Source organism: Entelurus aequoreus, linkage group LG08 (genome assembly GCF_033978785.1).
Source record: "Entelurus aequoreus isolate RoL-2023_Sb linkage group LG08, RoL_Eaeq_v1.1, whole genome shotgun sequence".
Taxonomy (NCBI): domain Eukaryota; kingdom Metazoa; phylum Chordata; class Actinopteri; order Syngnathiformes; family Syngnathidae; genus Entelurus; species Entelurus aequoreus.
The window spans coordinates 24000250-24015318 of record NC_084738.1 but is presented as its reverse complement, the minus strand read 5'-3'; the positions used below and the strand labels follow the sequence as shown (position 1 = coordinate 24015318).

At 39.0% G+C, this 15069-nt stretch overlaps 1 protein-coding gene and 1 long non-coding RNA gene across 2 annotated transcripts in view; one reads left to right on the top strand and one right to left on the bottom strand.

Annotated features, from left to right (window-relative positions):
- LOC133655676 (uncharacterized) overlaps nt 1–15069 on the top strand; it is a 59126-nt gene that overhangs the window by 13370 nt on the left and 30687 nt on the right. The window lies entirely within an intron of this gene.
- Nucleotides 5832–10168, bottom strand: LOC133655014 (uncharacterized). Its single transcript, XM_062054902.1, has 12 exons — nt 9994–10168; nt 8684–8761; nt 8520–8594; nt 8388–8414; nt 8079–8269; nt 7759–7876; nt 7514–7605; nt 7321–7398; nt 7157–7231; nt 6917–7060; nt 6643–6713; nt 5832–5966 (listed from the first exon to the last, which is right to left on the bottom strand). Exons 3-12 carry the CDS (start codon nt 8573–8575, stop codon nt 5958–5960), a joined length of 861 nt encoding a protein of 286 aa, XP_061910886.1. The 5' UTR covers nt 8576–8594; nt 8684–8761; nt 9994–10168; the 3' UTR covers nt 5832–5957.

Sequence of the window (15069 nt, the reverse complement as noted above, 5' to 3'; positions counted from 1 at the left end):
AAAATATTTCCAATAATTCCTGGTAATCTGAGAGTTTTAGGGGGGGTGGGGGGGAGAATAGATATGTTTGTTGTCCGGATTGAGAGGACTGTTTTGATATTTGATATTCAAACGGTTATAAATGAAAACAGAGGGAGAAGAAGGTGGTCAAAAAACTGAATATTTTCAAAGAAAACTTGGAATTCCTGGGAATCAGGGATATTTTGGAAAACAATCCAATGTTAGTAACGGTGTCCCAGCCGGGCCGAACGTATTGATACTTGAACGGTTCCGATCGGATGGAAATTGGCCGTTTTTTCAATTGTGAAAAGTTCCTGGTAATTCCTGGTAATCAGGGAAATTTTGGAACCCTAAACCACTTTGGCTTGAATTTCCAAGGTGAGTGAAGTGTGTGGATGGTGGAATGATTTGAACCGTGTGAGAAATGTGGGTATTGTGCAAGTTTGAAAAATGGCCCATTACCTTTAAAAACATTTACAGGAATGCCTGGTGAATTTGGGCGTTTTGGGAAGAAAATAAATAAATAATTGTGTCGCCCGGATCGAGCCGAACATTTTTATACATGAATGGTTCCGATCGGATGAAAACTGTGGGAGAATAAGGCTATAAAAAACAAAATCATTTCCAGGAAAATCTGGAATTCCTGGTAATCTGGGATATTTGGGAAGACAAACCAATGTGAGCACAGATGTCCCTGCTGAGCCTTGTGGCATTCACACAATTATTTTTTAGCATAAAGGCTAACAAGCATCTCAAAATAGTTAGCTTGTTAATAAAATATGGCTTCCTCTTCACACTTTTTGTTTCGTTATAAAAGTCCAAAAGTCATACTACAAGAAAGACTAAGTAGATGAACTCTTCGTAAATTTTCATACCTTCTGTATATTTGAGAGACACAACCCCATAGTGCCGAGGTAAATGCGACAACCAAATAGACAACAAGGCAAATTCTGCACTGTAAAACATATTAATGTGGAACCTCGATTTACAAACTTCATTGGTTCTTGAATATATTTCGCAAACAAAGTTCATATAGTGAAGCAGAGTTCGCCCTAAGAAACAATGTAAATATGAATAATAGGTTCTAGCCTTGACAAAAGTCCCATTTTTAGTAAAAACACAGCACACTCTAAAGACACTATAATATATATATATATATATATATATATATACACAGTGTTGGGTTAGTTACTGAAAACCAGTAACTAGTTATAGCTACTTCATTTCAAAAGTAACTCAGTTACTAACTCAGTTACTTACATCAAAAAGTAATGTGTTACTTTGAAAAGTAACTATTTAGTTACTTCTTTTTTTCTTCTTTTTTTTAAAGCTCCCATTAATGCCCTTTAGCCTTCATTTCAGTACTGTTATTGCACTGCAGAATAATACAATGTGTTGATCAACTTGACATGCATTTGCATCACTGAACTCTGCTAAGCAATGTGCTCTACATACAACACACAAACAATGTGGTCTACATACAACACACAAACAATGTGCTCTACATACAACACACAAACAATGTGGTCTACATACAACACACAAACAATGTGCTCTACATACAACACACAAACAATGTGGTCTACATACAACACACAAAGACAAATATATGTTACAAAGGCCAATTTGTTTCTGGCCAGAACAAATTGACAAAACTATTTTAAATAGCTGCAACATAACATACATAAGTAACAAACAGCATAATAACAACATAGCTGCAAAGCAAGAAAGGCACACACTACATACACAAAGCCTAACCAGGCGTTTTTTCCTCAAAGAATTCTGACACAAAATAATGTCTGAAGCCCAGAACACTCTACACATTTCCCCAGTTTTTGTTTAGAGATAAGGAAAGATTGGCCTGGCCCACTAGCATCCTTCTTTATGTTTGTGAACTTTATAGTCTATACATTTAGAGTGATGTGATAGTCAAACACTCTAGAAGTCTAGGATGAAAGAGTATATAAGAGAATTGAAAGCAACGTTCCCTCTAAGGTGCGCGCCTGTGCAATTGCGCACTGCTCAATTGTCCTCTGCGCACAGCAAATCTATGCCACGCACAAAATCAAATAAAAAAATAAGCGCATAACAATTTTCAACACGACACGGACACGACAGAGAAAACAGTTTTTGTCATCATTGTTCAAATATTGTAACGTCTGTCGAGACGCTTTGAGGACATGAATTCCATCCATCACTTTACTGAGCAAAACTCTATATTGTCGGCCAAAAACACATCACCAAAACATTAGTAAAAAAAATGATATCTAGCAAAAGTGGTCATTTTCTGCAGTACAAACCAGACCAAAAGCAACTTTGTTAGATCAACAGCAGCCGCTCGCTCTTTCTCACTTGCGCCAACACATGCACATATGGCACTTAGCCAGGGATGCGTTTACAGCCACACAAAAAGTCGGACAACTCCAACACCACACATAAAGTGTCATTCCAGGTCCTTACACTATGATTTACCAATCAAATGTGTGCTTATTCTAGTGTCATTTATTAGGAATCTTAATTTATAAATATTAATCATGAAATGCTATTAGTTTATTAAATAAATACTCATAAAAGTATATATTTTTTACAAACAGGAAGTTGCAGGAATGTACACATGATCCCCTGCTTACATCTCATTGTGCAACATGTGAATGTTTTAATGGGAACTAAATGCAATATGTCTGAAAGGGGTACAAATTATTTCCAAAGCAGGACCTCCACCCAGACAAACAATACAAGTACACAGTTCATGAAAAACAATATTTGTTGTTATTGTCATTGTAAGTGGGCCTAAACACTTATATTAGAAAAGGAAATGACTGCTGTCATTTGATTATAATAATAAGAGAATGTTGTCTGTCTATCTGTGTTGGCCCTGCGATGAGGTGGGGACTTGTCCAGGGTGTACAGAATGCAGCTGAGATAGGCTCCAGCGACCCCGAAAGGGACAAGCGGTATAAAATGGATGGATGGATGGAGATTAAACTTGTTATTTAGTCAGGTTTGGGACAGGTGTGCTGCTGGTGTAGCCACAGTGTGCATGTCTGATGTTGCTCACATGGCCTCCACTCAATGCTCACGGACTTTTTGCGTTTGCTCACACACATGAACAATTACAGGGAACATTGATTGACACAGTGTGTACCTTCAGTGCTGAATGATGAACAGAGGCAGAGTTAATCCTTAAGTGGTGGAGGGAAAGTGGCATCGGAGTCTCTGTCTCTCTTTACTAGCTACGTCGAAGCATGTTGCTTATGTAGCTTTGTTGCAGCACTCAGCAGATTTGAATTGCTGTTTTGGGCAGTAGATGGGATCTTTGATCCAAAGCACAATTTACATTTAACTAAAATGTTATTTTCTTTGTGCTCGACAAAAGAATAGTAGTGAAAATATCTCCAAACTCGACTGCAGCTCCGCCATGATCAGACACGCTCCCCTCCTCTCTCTCTTTACTCCCCACACTCAGACACACACACAGAGCGCAGGTCTCTCTTCTCCGGTTTATGACACAAGAAGAATCAGAACTACGACACTAACACACTTTATACTACATTAAAAGTAATGTAAAATAACGCAGTAACGCATCATGTAGTAACGGTAACTGAGTTACTGAAAAATAAAAAATAACGCGTTAGATTACTACCCACACAGCAAAAACACTCCGCGGCGGATCCCCCGCGCAGGTATCGCGCTTTCCGGAACGGAACCGCGAAACGGACCAGCATCGGCGTCCATTTGCACTCAGGAACGTATCCGCCACGGCGGCAGGTAGCGGATCCGCCGTGGCGGCGCGCTGAATGCGCTCCGCACCCATGATCAAAGCCTTATTTCCGCGGCGGGTGCGCCGCGGCGGGTGCGCCGTGACGGCGCGCTGCATCCGCTCCGCACCCAAGATCAAAGCCTAACCTCCCGCCGCGGACCAGCAACGGACTCATAAAAACCCTGGCCCATCTGGCCGTTTTGGACCCCTTTATCTTATTTTCAAAATCCCTTCTGTTCTTGCTGTAGGATAAAATAGGAAACTAAAAAATTCACTAAGCCCTACTACAGCAATATAGGCTTACATATGCATTGCCTTGTATTTTTAAAGGCCTACTGAAACCCACTACTACCGACCACGCAGTCTGATAGTTTATATATCAATGATGAAATCTTAACATTATAACACATGCCAATACGGCCGGGTTAACTTATAAAGTGACATTTTAAATTTGCCGCTAAACTTCCGGTTCGAAACGCCTCTGAGGATGACGTATGCGCGTGACGTAGACCGGGGAACACGGGTATGCCTTCCACATTGAAGCCAATACGAAAAAGCTCTGTTTTCATTTCATAATTCCACAGTATTCTGGACATCTGTGTTCGTGAATCTGTTTCAATCATGTTCATTGCATTATGGAGAAGGAAGCTGAACAAGCAAAGAAGAAAGTTGTCGGTGCGAAATGGACGTATTTTTCGAACGTAGTCAGCAACAACAGTACACAGCCGGCGCTTCTTTGTTTACATTCCCGAAAGATGCAGTCAAGATGGAAGAACTCGGATAACAGAGACTCTAACCAGGAGGACTTTTGACTTCGATACACAGACGCCTGTAGAGAGCTGGGACAACACAGACTCTTACCAGGATTACTTTGATTTGGATGACAAAGACGCAGACGTGCTACTGTGAGTATGCAGCTTTGGCTTCTAAACATTTGATCGCTTGACCGTATGTGCGCAACTTTTTTTTGCGTATGTACGTAACTTTTTTAAAATATATAAGCTTTATGAACCTTGGGTTAGGTAAATGGTCTTTTGGGCTGAGTGATTGTGTGTGTTGATCAGGTGTTTGAATTGTATTGGCGTGTTCTATGGAGCTAGGAGCTAGTATAGGAGCTAAGAGCTAGCATAACACGTACCGTACCGTACGTGCGCGTCACGTACGTAACTTTTTAAAAATATATAAGCTTTATGAACCTTGGGTTAGGTGAACGGTCTTTTGGGCTGAGTGATTGTGTGTATTGATCAGGTGTTTGAATTGTATTGGCGTGTTCTATGGAGCTAGGAGCTAGCAGAGGAGCTAGGAGCTAGCATAACAAACACGCAGGTGTTTTTATGCAGGATTAATTTGTGGCATGTTAAATATAAGCCTGGTTGTGTTGTGGCTAATAGAGTATATATATGTCTTGTGTTTATTTACTGTTGTAGTCATTCCCAGCTGAATATCAGGTCACCCCCGGCTCTCACAGCATCTTCCCTATCTGAATAGCTTCAACTCCCCACTAGTCCTTCACTTGCACTTTACTCATCCACAAATCTTTCATCCTCGCTGAAATTAATGGGGAAATTGTCGCTTTCTCGGTCCGAATCTCTCTCACTTCATGCGGCCATCATTGTAAACAATAGGGAACTTTGCGTATATGTTCAACTGACTACGTCACGCTACTTCCGGTAGGGGCAAGCCTTTTTTTTTTATCAGATACCAAAAGTTGCAATCTTTATCGTCGTTGTTCTATACTAAATCCTTTCAGCAAAAATATGGCAATATCGCGAAATGATCAAGTATGACACATAGAATAGATCTGCTATCCCCGTTTAAATAAAAAAAATTCATTTCAGTAGGCCTTTAAACTAACAATATTGTCAATAGGCAGAAACAGAAAATGGTCAATTCACTCTATAAAGTAAATATATATAATATATATTTGAAAAGTAAATATACATATTTAATCTATTAGGCTACAACTTCAAGGAAACGCTGCTCCATGCACAGCTAACATATCAGAAAATGAATAACTGGTGAATGACAAGAAGTCCAATAAAAGGTTGTTTATTTATACATATACATCTCTATTCCTCCTGAGGAGGTGGCAGCGGGACTCGTCTCCTCGTTGCCCGATCCCCCGCCAAGTTGAACCACCTGATGGCGTGTTTGGTGACCTCAGCGTCCGTGGCTGACCTTGTCAACACATTTTTACTCACAGCACCTGTAATCAAACAAGATTACAAGACAGATACGTTTATGTTTATGGTAGGAAGCATCCAAAGCCAAGTATGCTTACACAATACAAAATATGTGATAGGTATTAAGGAGATTACATTTGAAAAAAAAAGCATGACTTAAAGTTACTGGAGGTGGTTAAAATAAGGTGCGTAAACTATGAATTTGTGATCAGGGTATAGGTGTGCAAGACATCCAAAATGTTTAAACAATATCGTTATTTGGTTCCTTGATCAGAGTACTTGTTTGGCTCTGTTGGATGACGGCGGCGGGGGGTTGGGGGTGGGGGGCATGAATAAATATCCATAACCCAACTTTGGGAGGTTGACATTGTTTTCTTATTATATTTGTACTATCATTCTATGTTTGTATTCGTGTAGCTCAGGGGTGTCCAAAGTGCGGCCCGGGGGCCATTTGCGGCCTGCAGGTCATTTTTTAACGGCCCCAGGGTACATTTTTAAAAAATATGATCGAAATAAATAAAAAACATTAAAAGTGGTATTTAAAGAGCAAACAGGTGAAATGTAACAAGAAAATGTAGCAATGTTTACTCTAATCACACAAAGCTGCCATGTAGGCTGTTTCTTTCTTTAAAAAATAATAATGAATCAAAATCAATGTCATTAAGAATTATTGACCTATTCAAGGCTTAAGAAGTTTACCTTCGCAATCAGCTGGTCTTGGTTGTGTTTAATAGTTTCCAGCAGGCTAAGGATGTGGATTACCTCAGGCACTGTTGACAAACAGCAGTATAAAATTAACATGTTTCAGTGTTTATCCTCATTACTCATAATCCTGACATTAGCTATTGACCTTAGTTAATGACAAAAGTTATTGACAAAGTTTGAAGAAAATATGTGATTGCTTGTGAATTTGAATTTTTTCCAAAATTTGTGGCACAGAATGACCATCCGGTATTTGTCAGTTATTGCTCACCAGAGCAGGAAATGTTGTCGGCCATTCTTCCCCCTCGCCATGTTGGCCTGTAGGCCAGGCTGGATCCAGGCTCCTCTGTCTGCCACATGTTGAGGGCTGCTGGTGAGGGGGGTGGAGGGAGTCGAGGAGGGACTGCCGTTCCTACTGAGGTGGGCATTGTGAGAGAGCCATTAGTTAACCATGACTGGTAATACCCAAGGGGCCTATCTATACACTAATATTTCAGAGATCAGTCCCTACCTTGTGTAACTCTCTGCATGTTTAATGCAGGTGCTGGTGAAGGCATATGAATGCGTCCTTCCCCATGGTGAGGTGCTAAGGGAGATAAATTGGTATTAAATGGTTGAGATCTGTTAACCATGGTTACTGGATGCTGAGATATTATTTTGGAGATCAGTCTTTACCTAGAAAGTTATCTCCAGTTGAGGAGTCGAGTTGACAAGTACTCATGACTCTTGCTGGCACTCGGCGAGACGGTGGAGCTGGGAGAAGGGATACAAGGAGAGGGGAATATCTTTAGCACTAAGAATGTTAACCATATCTTTAATATTAATGTGGTGGTTTTGTTGTTTTCGATGTTAAGAGATTATTCCTTACTCTGCCTGTGCAATTGGCTTGCCAACCCCAGAGATGTGAGGTCACTATTTCCCCGGTCTTCTTCGCTATCATCTGAGTCCCCGAGACGATGGCTGTTGGGTAACCATATCATTAGGATTATTGCAATACCAAAATTGCCAAATATACATATAGTACAAGCATCTCTGGTCTATTTTTGAATGCTACCGGAAATAACCTTCCTATTACTGTAGAAACATGACAAAAACAAGACGGAACACACTTACACTGGCTTCCTGTTCCTTTTTTCTGGCAGCTCCTCGTTCTCTGCCTCAGATTGCAGGTCTGAGGTGTTGCAGCCCTTTCCATATTGTTGCATTATTTTTAATGCGTCTTTGTAGTTGTCTAAAATTGAATATGTTAAAATGAACATGAGTTTCAAATTAGCTGTAGAGCTGAACAGAATATTATTATTATTGATGATGATAAATCAGGTCTCTCTCTTACAAGAGACCTGGTCAGAACATAGACACAATAGGTTATTCCAAGCATAAAGAGAAGCAACTATGACGTTATTTTTAAACAAGAAGATTATGAATTTGCATACCACAAGTTCGGACAACAGAAACGTCAAATCTTGGCCAGTTTGGCTCATGCTGCTCCTCATTTAAAGCGGCCCTTTCAATTCTGTCGGTGTTTTTATAGCTGGGCCAGAAAACCATCCTATCATCATACCATCCACTTGGGACAACCGCAATGTCCCTGTTCATTATGAATTTAATCAGATGAAAAGGCACCCTTAATGTAGAAAGAAAGAAAAGGGGTATTTATTCATCGTCAAAGGAACAACGTGAACAAAAGCATGCACAGGTGTTAGTGTATACAAATAAGCAAGTAAGATGAGCTGAGATTTTACCTGCATGGTGCCCCAAGGTGGTAAGAACTACAAGAAAGGTAAAAGTACAGGACATAATAGTCAGAACTTCAGCTCAATCGTAAAGTAGGGTTTGAAATTATGGGTGTAGTGTATACAGAGATCAGTCCCTACCTTGTGTAACTCTCTGCATGTTTAATGCATGTGCTGGCGAAGGCATACGAATACATCCTTCCCCATGGTGAGGTGCTAAGGGAGATAAATTGGTATTAAATGGTTGTGATCTGTTAACCATGGTTACTGGATGCTGAGATATTATTTTGGAGATCAGTCTTTACCTAGAAAGTTATCTTCAGTTGAGGAGTCGAGTTGACAAGTACTCATGACTCTTGCTGGCACTCGGCGAGACGGTGGAGCTGGGAGAAGGGATACAAGGAGAGGGGAATATCTTTAGCACTAAGAATGTTAACCATATCCTTAATATTAATGTGGTGGTTTCGTCTACAACGCTAAATATATCCTGTGGTGTACCTCAGGGATCAATATAGGACCTAAATTATTCAATGTCTAGATAAATGACATTTGTAAAGTTACAAAAGATTTAAAGTTAGTATTATTTGCGGATGATACAACAGCGTTTTGTTCAGGAGAGAACACACAGAAGATAATACAAATAATAACAGAAGAAATTAACAAATTAAAAAGATGGTTTAACAAAAACAGACTATCTTTGAATCTCAGTCAAACTAAAATAATGCTATTTGGTAACAGTAGAAAAGAAAGTCAAACACAAATACAAATAGACGGAATAGAAATTGAAAGAGTAAATGAAACCAAATTTCTAGGTATAATGATTGATGATAAATTGAACTGGAAATCTCAAGTAAAAAATATACAACATAAAGTTGCAAGAAACACGTCAATAATGAATAAAGCAAAACATGTTCTAGACAAAAAATCACTTCATATTCTCTACTGTTCACTAGTGTTACATATCTGAGTTATTGTGTAGAAATATGGGGAAATAATTACAAAAGTACACTTCATTCATTAACGGTGTTACGAAAAAGATCAGTTAGAATAATATATAATGTTGGATATAGGGAACACACAAATCCTTTATTTATTGAATCAAAGATACTGAAATTCCACGACATAGTGAATTTGCAAACAGCTAAAATTATAAACAAAGCAAACTATAACCTGCTACCCAAGAATATACAACAATTCTTCTCAAAAAAAGAGGAGAAAAATAATCTTAGAGAGAAATGTAATTTAAAACATTTGTACGCACGTACAACACTTAAGACCTTCAGTATATCAATATGTGGAATTAAATTATGGAATGCATTAAGCAAAGCAATCAAACAATGTACTAATATGATCAATTATTTATGCTTACATGTGGAAATAATAATAATAATAGTAAATAAAATAATAATAATAAAAAAAGGTAAATAAAGCATAAAATAGTCTCTAATAAATTAATTAAATAAAAAACAGTATATAAAGTATATACATCAGCAAATAACAAAAATATAGATCAAGAAAAAGGATCCTTAATATGTGCAGCAATTTTTCCCACTCACATCACCTCATTTTATATTTTTTTCTACAATTAACTATGCCAAAAAAGACATAGACATACCTTTTTTTTTTTATGTAAACAAAAACAACATGGCGTCACACACAGCTAGTCCACAGTAAACAGGATCTCGAGCTCCACTAAAGAACAAAGAAAGAAATAATACACACTCATATTAATGGCAAAGAACGGCTGTTTCCACTCCGTTAACGTTACGTTGTTGACTAACGCAGTAACGTTAGCGACCTGGGCCTAAACAACACTGACAATAAAGTAATACGCTTTTGTTTCAAGCAGTTGGAAATATGTGGAATATCGTAGCATGTAACCTACACACATCCACAGCGTCTAACAAAAGATGGCCTAAGTTAACTGTATGGAACTTTTTACTCACCGGCTTCACACGGGAAACTTTCACATTCTGGAGTCGGGGTCCCCCGGAACACAAAACACAGATAAAAGACAATTTTACAATAGCACGGCGAAAAAATGACCGTCGTTGTGTGGGTTTTTTGACGAATAACACTCTTTTCCACTTTTCTTCGCTCGGGCCTCACCTACCGCGTGCAGCCATTTTGAATTTTCTGTATACGTGACGTCAGACGCACGTCCCTGCAAAGCATTCTGGGAGGCGGCGCTGGAAATAAAATAGCCTTTTTTTACAGAATATAAAGTTTTACTGCTAGTCCTAATATCAAACAACGTCATTACAATCATACATAAATGATGATGGAAACACAAAGGCTGATCTTTACTGCGAATGTAACAATAAATCAATAAATCTATACTTACGTTCGTGTTCCAGCAAAGAAAGTCCAGAGATCTTGGCTCATGCGCGTACACGCTAGTAGGCGCGTCCACGTCTGCGGGTGCAGACATTGGTCGGCTAACTCTAAGCGGCGCGCGCCGGTTTGGTTTGTCGCGTCCGCGTATGCGAATCAGACACGAGTCCGCTCAGGATCAGCTGTCTGACCGTACAATTTTCAGAGGCGGAGCTGTATCCTCTAGGCGGAGCCAAAACGAATGTGACAGTAACGCGGGTTGGGCGACTTGAAGGCGGATCCGTATAGCAGTCTTCTGCTGTGTGGGTAGTTACCGCCGAAACTAGTCCCAACACTGTATATATATATATATATATATATATATATATATATATATATATATATATATATATATATATATATATATATATATATATATATATATATATATATATATATATATATATATATATATATATATGTATATATATATATATATATATATATATACACAGATATATATATATATATATATATATATATATATATATATATATATATCTGTGTGTATATATATATATACATATATATATATATATATATATATATATATATATATATATATATATATATATATATATATATATATATATATATATATATATATATATATATATATATATATGTGTGTGTGTATGTATATGTATACATATATACACAACAATACAGCAAGCTTAAATGTCAAAACGTTAACCACCATGTTGCTACAATCCATGCATCCATTTTATACCGCTTGTACCTTTCGGGGTCGCGGGGGGTGCTGGAGCCTATCCCAGCTGCACTCGGGCAGAAGGCTGGGTACACCCTGGACAAGTCGCCACCTCATACAAAACAAAAAAAGGAAACTTCTTTTACCTTGTGTCTCAGAATTTTGTAGCATTGTTGAGTCACCGCTAGCATTAGTAGAAACTAGCAGTGTGAGGCAATCCTTCATCAGCTTGTGTCCCGGTAGTGCCTTCTCCTTCACAGGAAAAAAAAGGTCCGCTGTGGCATCACAATTACAGACTTGCTGTGGAACAATTCCTCCTTCACTGATAAAATCCTCATACTGAATGGGCCGCAAGCCAGAAGCTAACTAGCTAAAACGCTAGCTCAAAGCCGTTGTCTAGAAACCTGAAGCTATACAGCGATTTTGAGAGTTTGGACACATTCAAAGCATTTCTGATCACACAACGTCATCTCTAAGACAGCCTGACACAGCTGTGACCGCGCAAAATACGACAAATGTGGAAATAAACACGTCAGAAGTGTCGCTCGCGTCAAAGCTCTTCTTATTGGTCGTGCCCGCGTATACAGGAAGTGACGTCATCAAAATAGCAGCCCCCGATGGCTTCAAGCGGCACGCAAAGTGAATGAATGAATTAAGCGTTCCTACACCGAGACATGGCTCGCACACAGAGATATATTTGTCGCGATGTAGAGGTTTGTAAACCGAAAATGTTTCACTGTAATACATAAGTAAAACTCTTCATTTAGGCCATGTCCAACATGGTTAAATACACTATATTGCCAAAAGTATTTGGCCACCCATCCAAATGATCAGAATCAGGTGTCCTAATCACTTGGCCCGGCCACAGGTGTATAAAATCAAGCACTTAGGCATGGAGACTGTTTCTACAAACATTTGTGAAAGAATGGGCCGCTCTCAGGAGCTCAGTGATTTCCAGCGTGGAACTGTCATAGGATGCCACCTGTGCAACAAATCCAGTCGTGAAATTTCCTCATTCCTAAATATTCCAAAATCAACTGTCTGCTTTATTATAAGAAAACGAAAGAGTTTGGGAACAACAGCAACTCAGCCACCAAGTGATAGGCCACGTAAACTGACAGAGAGGGGTCAGCGGATGCTGAAGCGCATAGTGGGAAGACCTTCTGCACAGTCAGTTGCTACAGAGCTCCAAACTTCATGTGACCTTCCAATTAGCCCACATACAGTACGCAGAGAGCGTCATGGAATGGGTTTCCATGGCCGAGCAGCTGCATTTAAGCCAGTGGTTCTTAACCTGGGTTCGATCGAACCCTAGGGGTTCGGTGAGTCGGCTTCAGGGGCTCGGCGGAGTCTCCGCCGCGGAGGTCAAGACACACCCAACTCATTGTGTAAATATAAACTTCTCCCTATCGTCGTATTAGAGATACCCTCAAACAATGTTCCCTCTAATTTTCCATATGTGTGAGTCAATGCAAAAACTCCTTGAGCATACAGTGGAACACATGTGAGCACACCTGTCCCAAACCTGACTAAATAACAAATTAAATGTTTTATTATTATAATCAAATGACAGCTGTCATTTCCATGAGATTATTTTCTAATATAAGTGTTTTGGCCCACTTATAATGACAATAACAAAAAATATTGTTTTTCATGAGCTGTGTACTAGTATTGTATGTCTGGGTGGAAAACGAAGAAAAGGAACAGACTTTGCTGTGAAAATAAATAAATAGTTTTATTTTATTACTTATCATTTAAAATGACATGAGAGTGGCGTTTGCCAAGGTGAAGCCACGCATATCTGAACTGGTCTCTCAAAGGCAGGGGTGTCCAAACTTTTTCCACTGAGGGCCGCACACGGAAAAATTAAAGCATGCGGGGGCCATTTTGATATTTTTCATTTTCAAACCATAACAAAATATATAGATTTTTTTTTTTTTTTTAACAATTAAGGCTCCTGGGGCCCGTAAAGGGTCTCAGTCATTAAAATGTTAAAAACAAGTCAAATTATTATTGCCTGTTATTATATACAGTATGTCTTTTCTGTCAAGACAACTTTGTTTTTTATAGTAAAACTGAAATATGCAGTATTTCCCCCACCGCCCAAAACATTCAGAAAGCAATGTTTGATGTGAAGTAATTGGAGCCCTGAAAAGATCAATAATGCAGGACACCATTGATTTTATTTTCATTATTATTTTTGATTAATCAGATTGAAAAGATAAATAAAATCCCAGTAAATATCTTTGGGATCCAAAAGGTACCCCACTTATAAAGTGATAATTTTGTATTATTATTTGTTTTACTTTCAACACTTAAGTTACGAGATCAACTTCAGATAAATCTGTCGATTTTACGTTTGAACTATTATTTTGTTTTTTTTATGCTCTTTTGTCAAAGAAAACTTGGATGTTTTTATATGGCAACCACACAATATAGGCAATATTTACCACATAAAACATTTTAATGTGAAATATTTGAAGTAATTGGAGCCTTGAAGATGTCAATAGTTCATTATGAGGTGGCGACTTGTCCAGGGTGTACCCCGCCTTCCGCCCATGTGCAGCTGAGATAGGCTCCAGCAACCCCCGCAACCCCGAACGGGACAAGCGGTAGAAAATGGATGGATGGATGGATGATTTTTTTGTCTTTTTTTTTTTTTTTTTTGAGCAATGGCAAAAAAAGGAAAATAAAGATAGACAAAATAAAAATAAAACAGCCTGCATGGCAGCTTTGTGTCAACATTGCAACGTTTTCTAGTTAGATTTCACATCATTCCACTTTTTTAAAGTGTTTTTTTTTATTTTTGCAATGGCATTTCCAGAATGTGTGGCGGGCCGCTAAACAATTAGCTGCGGGCCGCAAATGGCCCCCGGGCCGCACTTTGGACACCCCTGCTCAAAGGCAACAGCAGAAGTCATACTGAGTTGCAGGTGTGTAAATTGTTGTGAGTTCATGCACTGTGTTGGTTTTGTTCTTTGAACAAGGTGAAAGGTGATGTTCATGCACGGTTCATTTTGTGCACCAGTAAAAAAACATATACCGTAACTTTGCCTTGAATTTGAAAAAACTATTTTTTTTTTTTTTTCACTAAAGAAGGGTTCGGTGAATGCGCATGTGAAACTGGTGGGGTTCGGTACCTCCAACAAGGTTAAGAACCACTGATCTAAGCCATACATCACCAAGTGCAATGCAAAGCGTAGGAGGCAGTGGTGTAAAGCACGTCGCCACTGGACTCTAGAGCTGTGGAGACGCCTTCTCTGGAGTGATCAATCACGCTTTTCCATCTGGCAATCGGATGGACGAGTCTGGGTTTGGAGGTTGCCAGGAGAACGGTAGATTTCGGACCGCATTGTGCAGAGTGTCAAATTTGGTGAAGGAGGAATTATGGTGTGGGGTTTTTTTTTCAGGAGTTGGGCTTGGCCCCTTAGTTCTAGTGAAAGGAACTTTGAATGCTCCAGAATACCAAAACATTTTGGACAATTCCATGCTCCCAACCTTGTGGGAACAACTGACCAGTGCACAAAGCAATGTCCATAAAGACATGGATGACAGAGTCTGACGTAGATGAACTTGACTGGCCTGCACAGAGTCCTGACCTGAACCCGA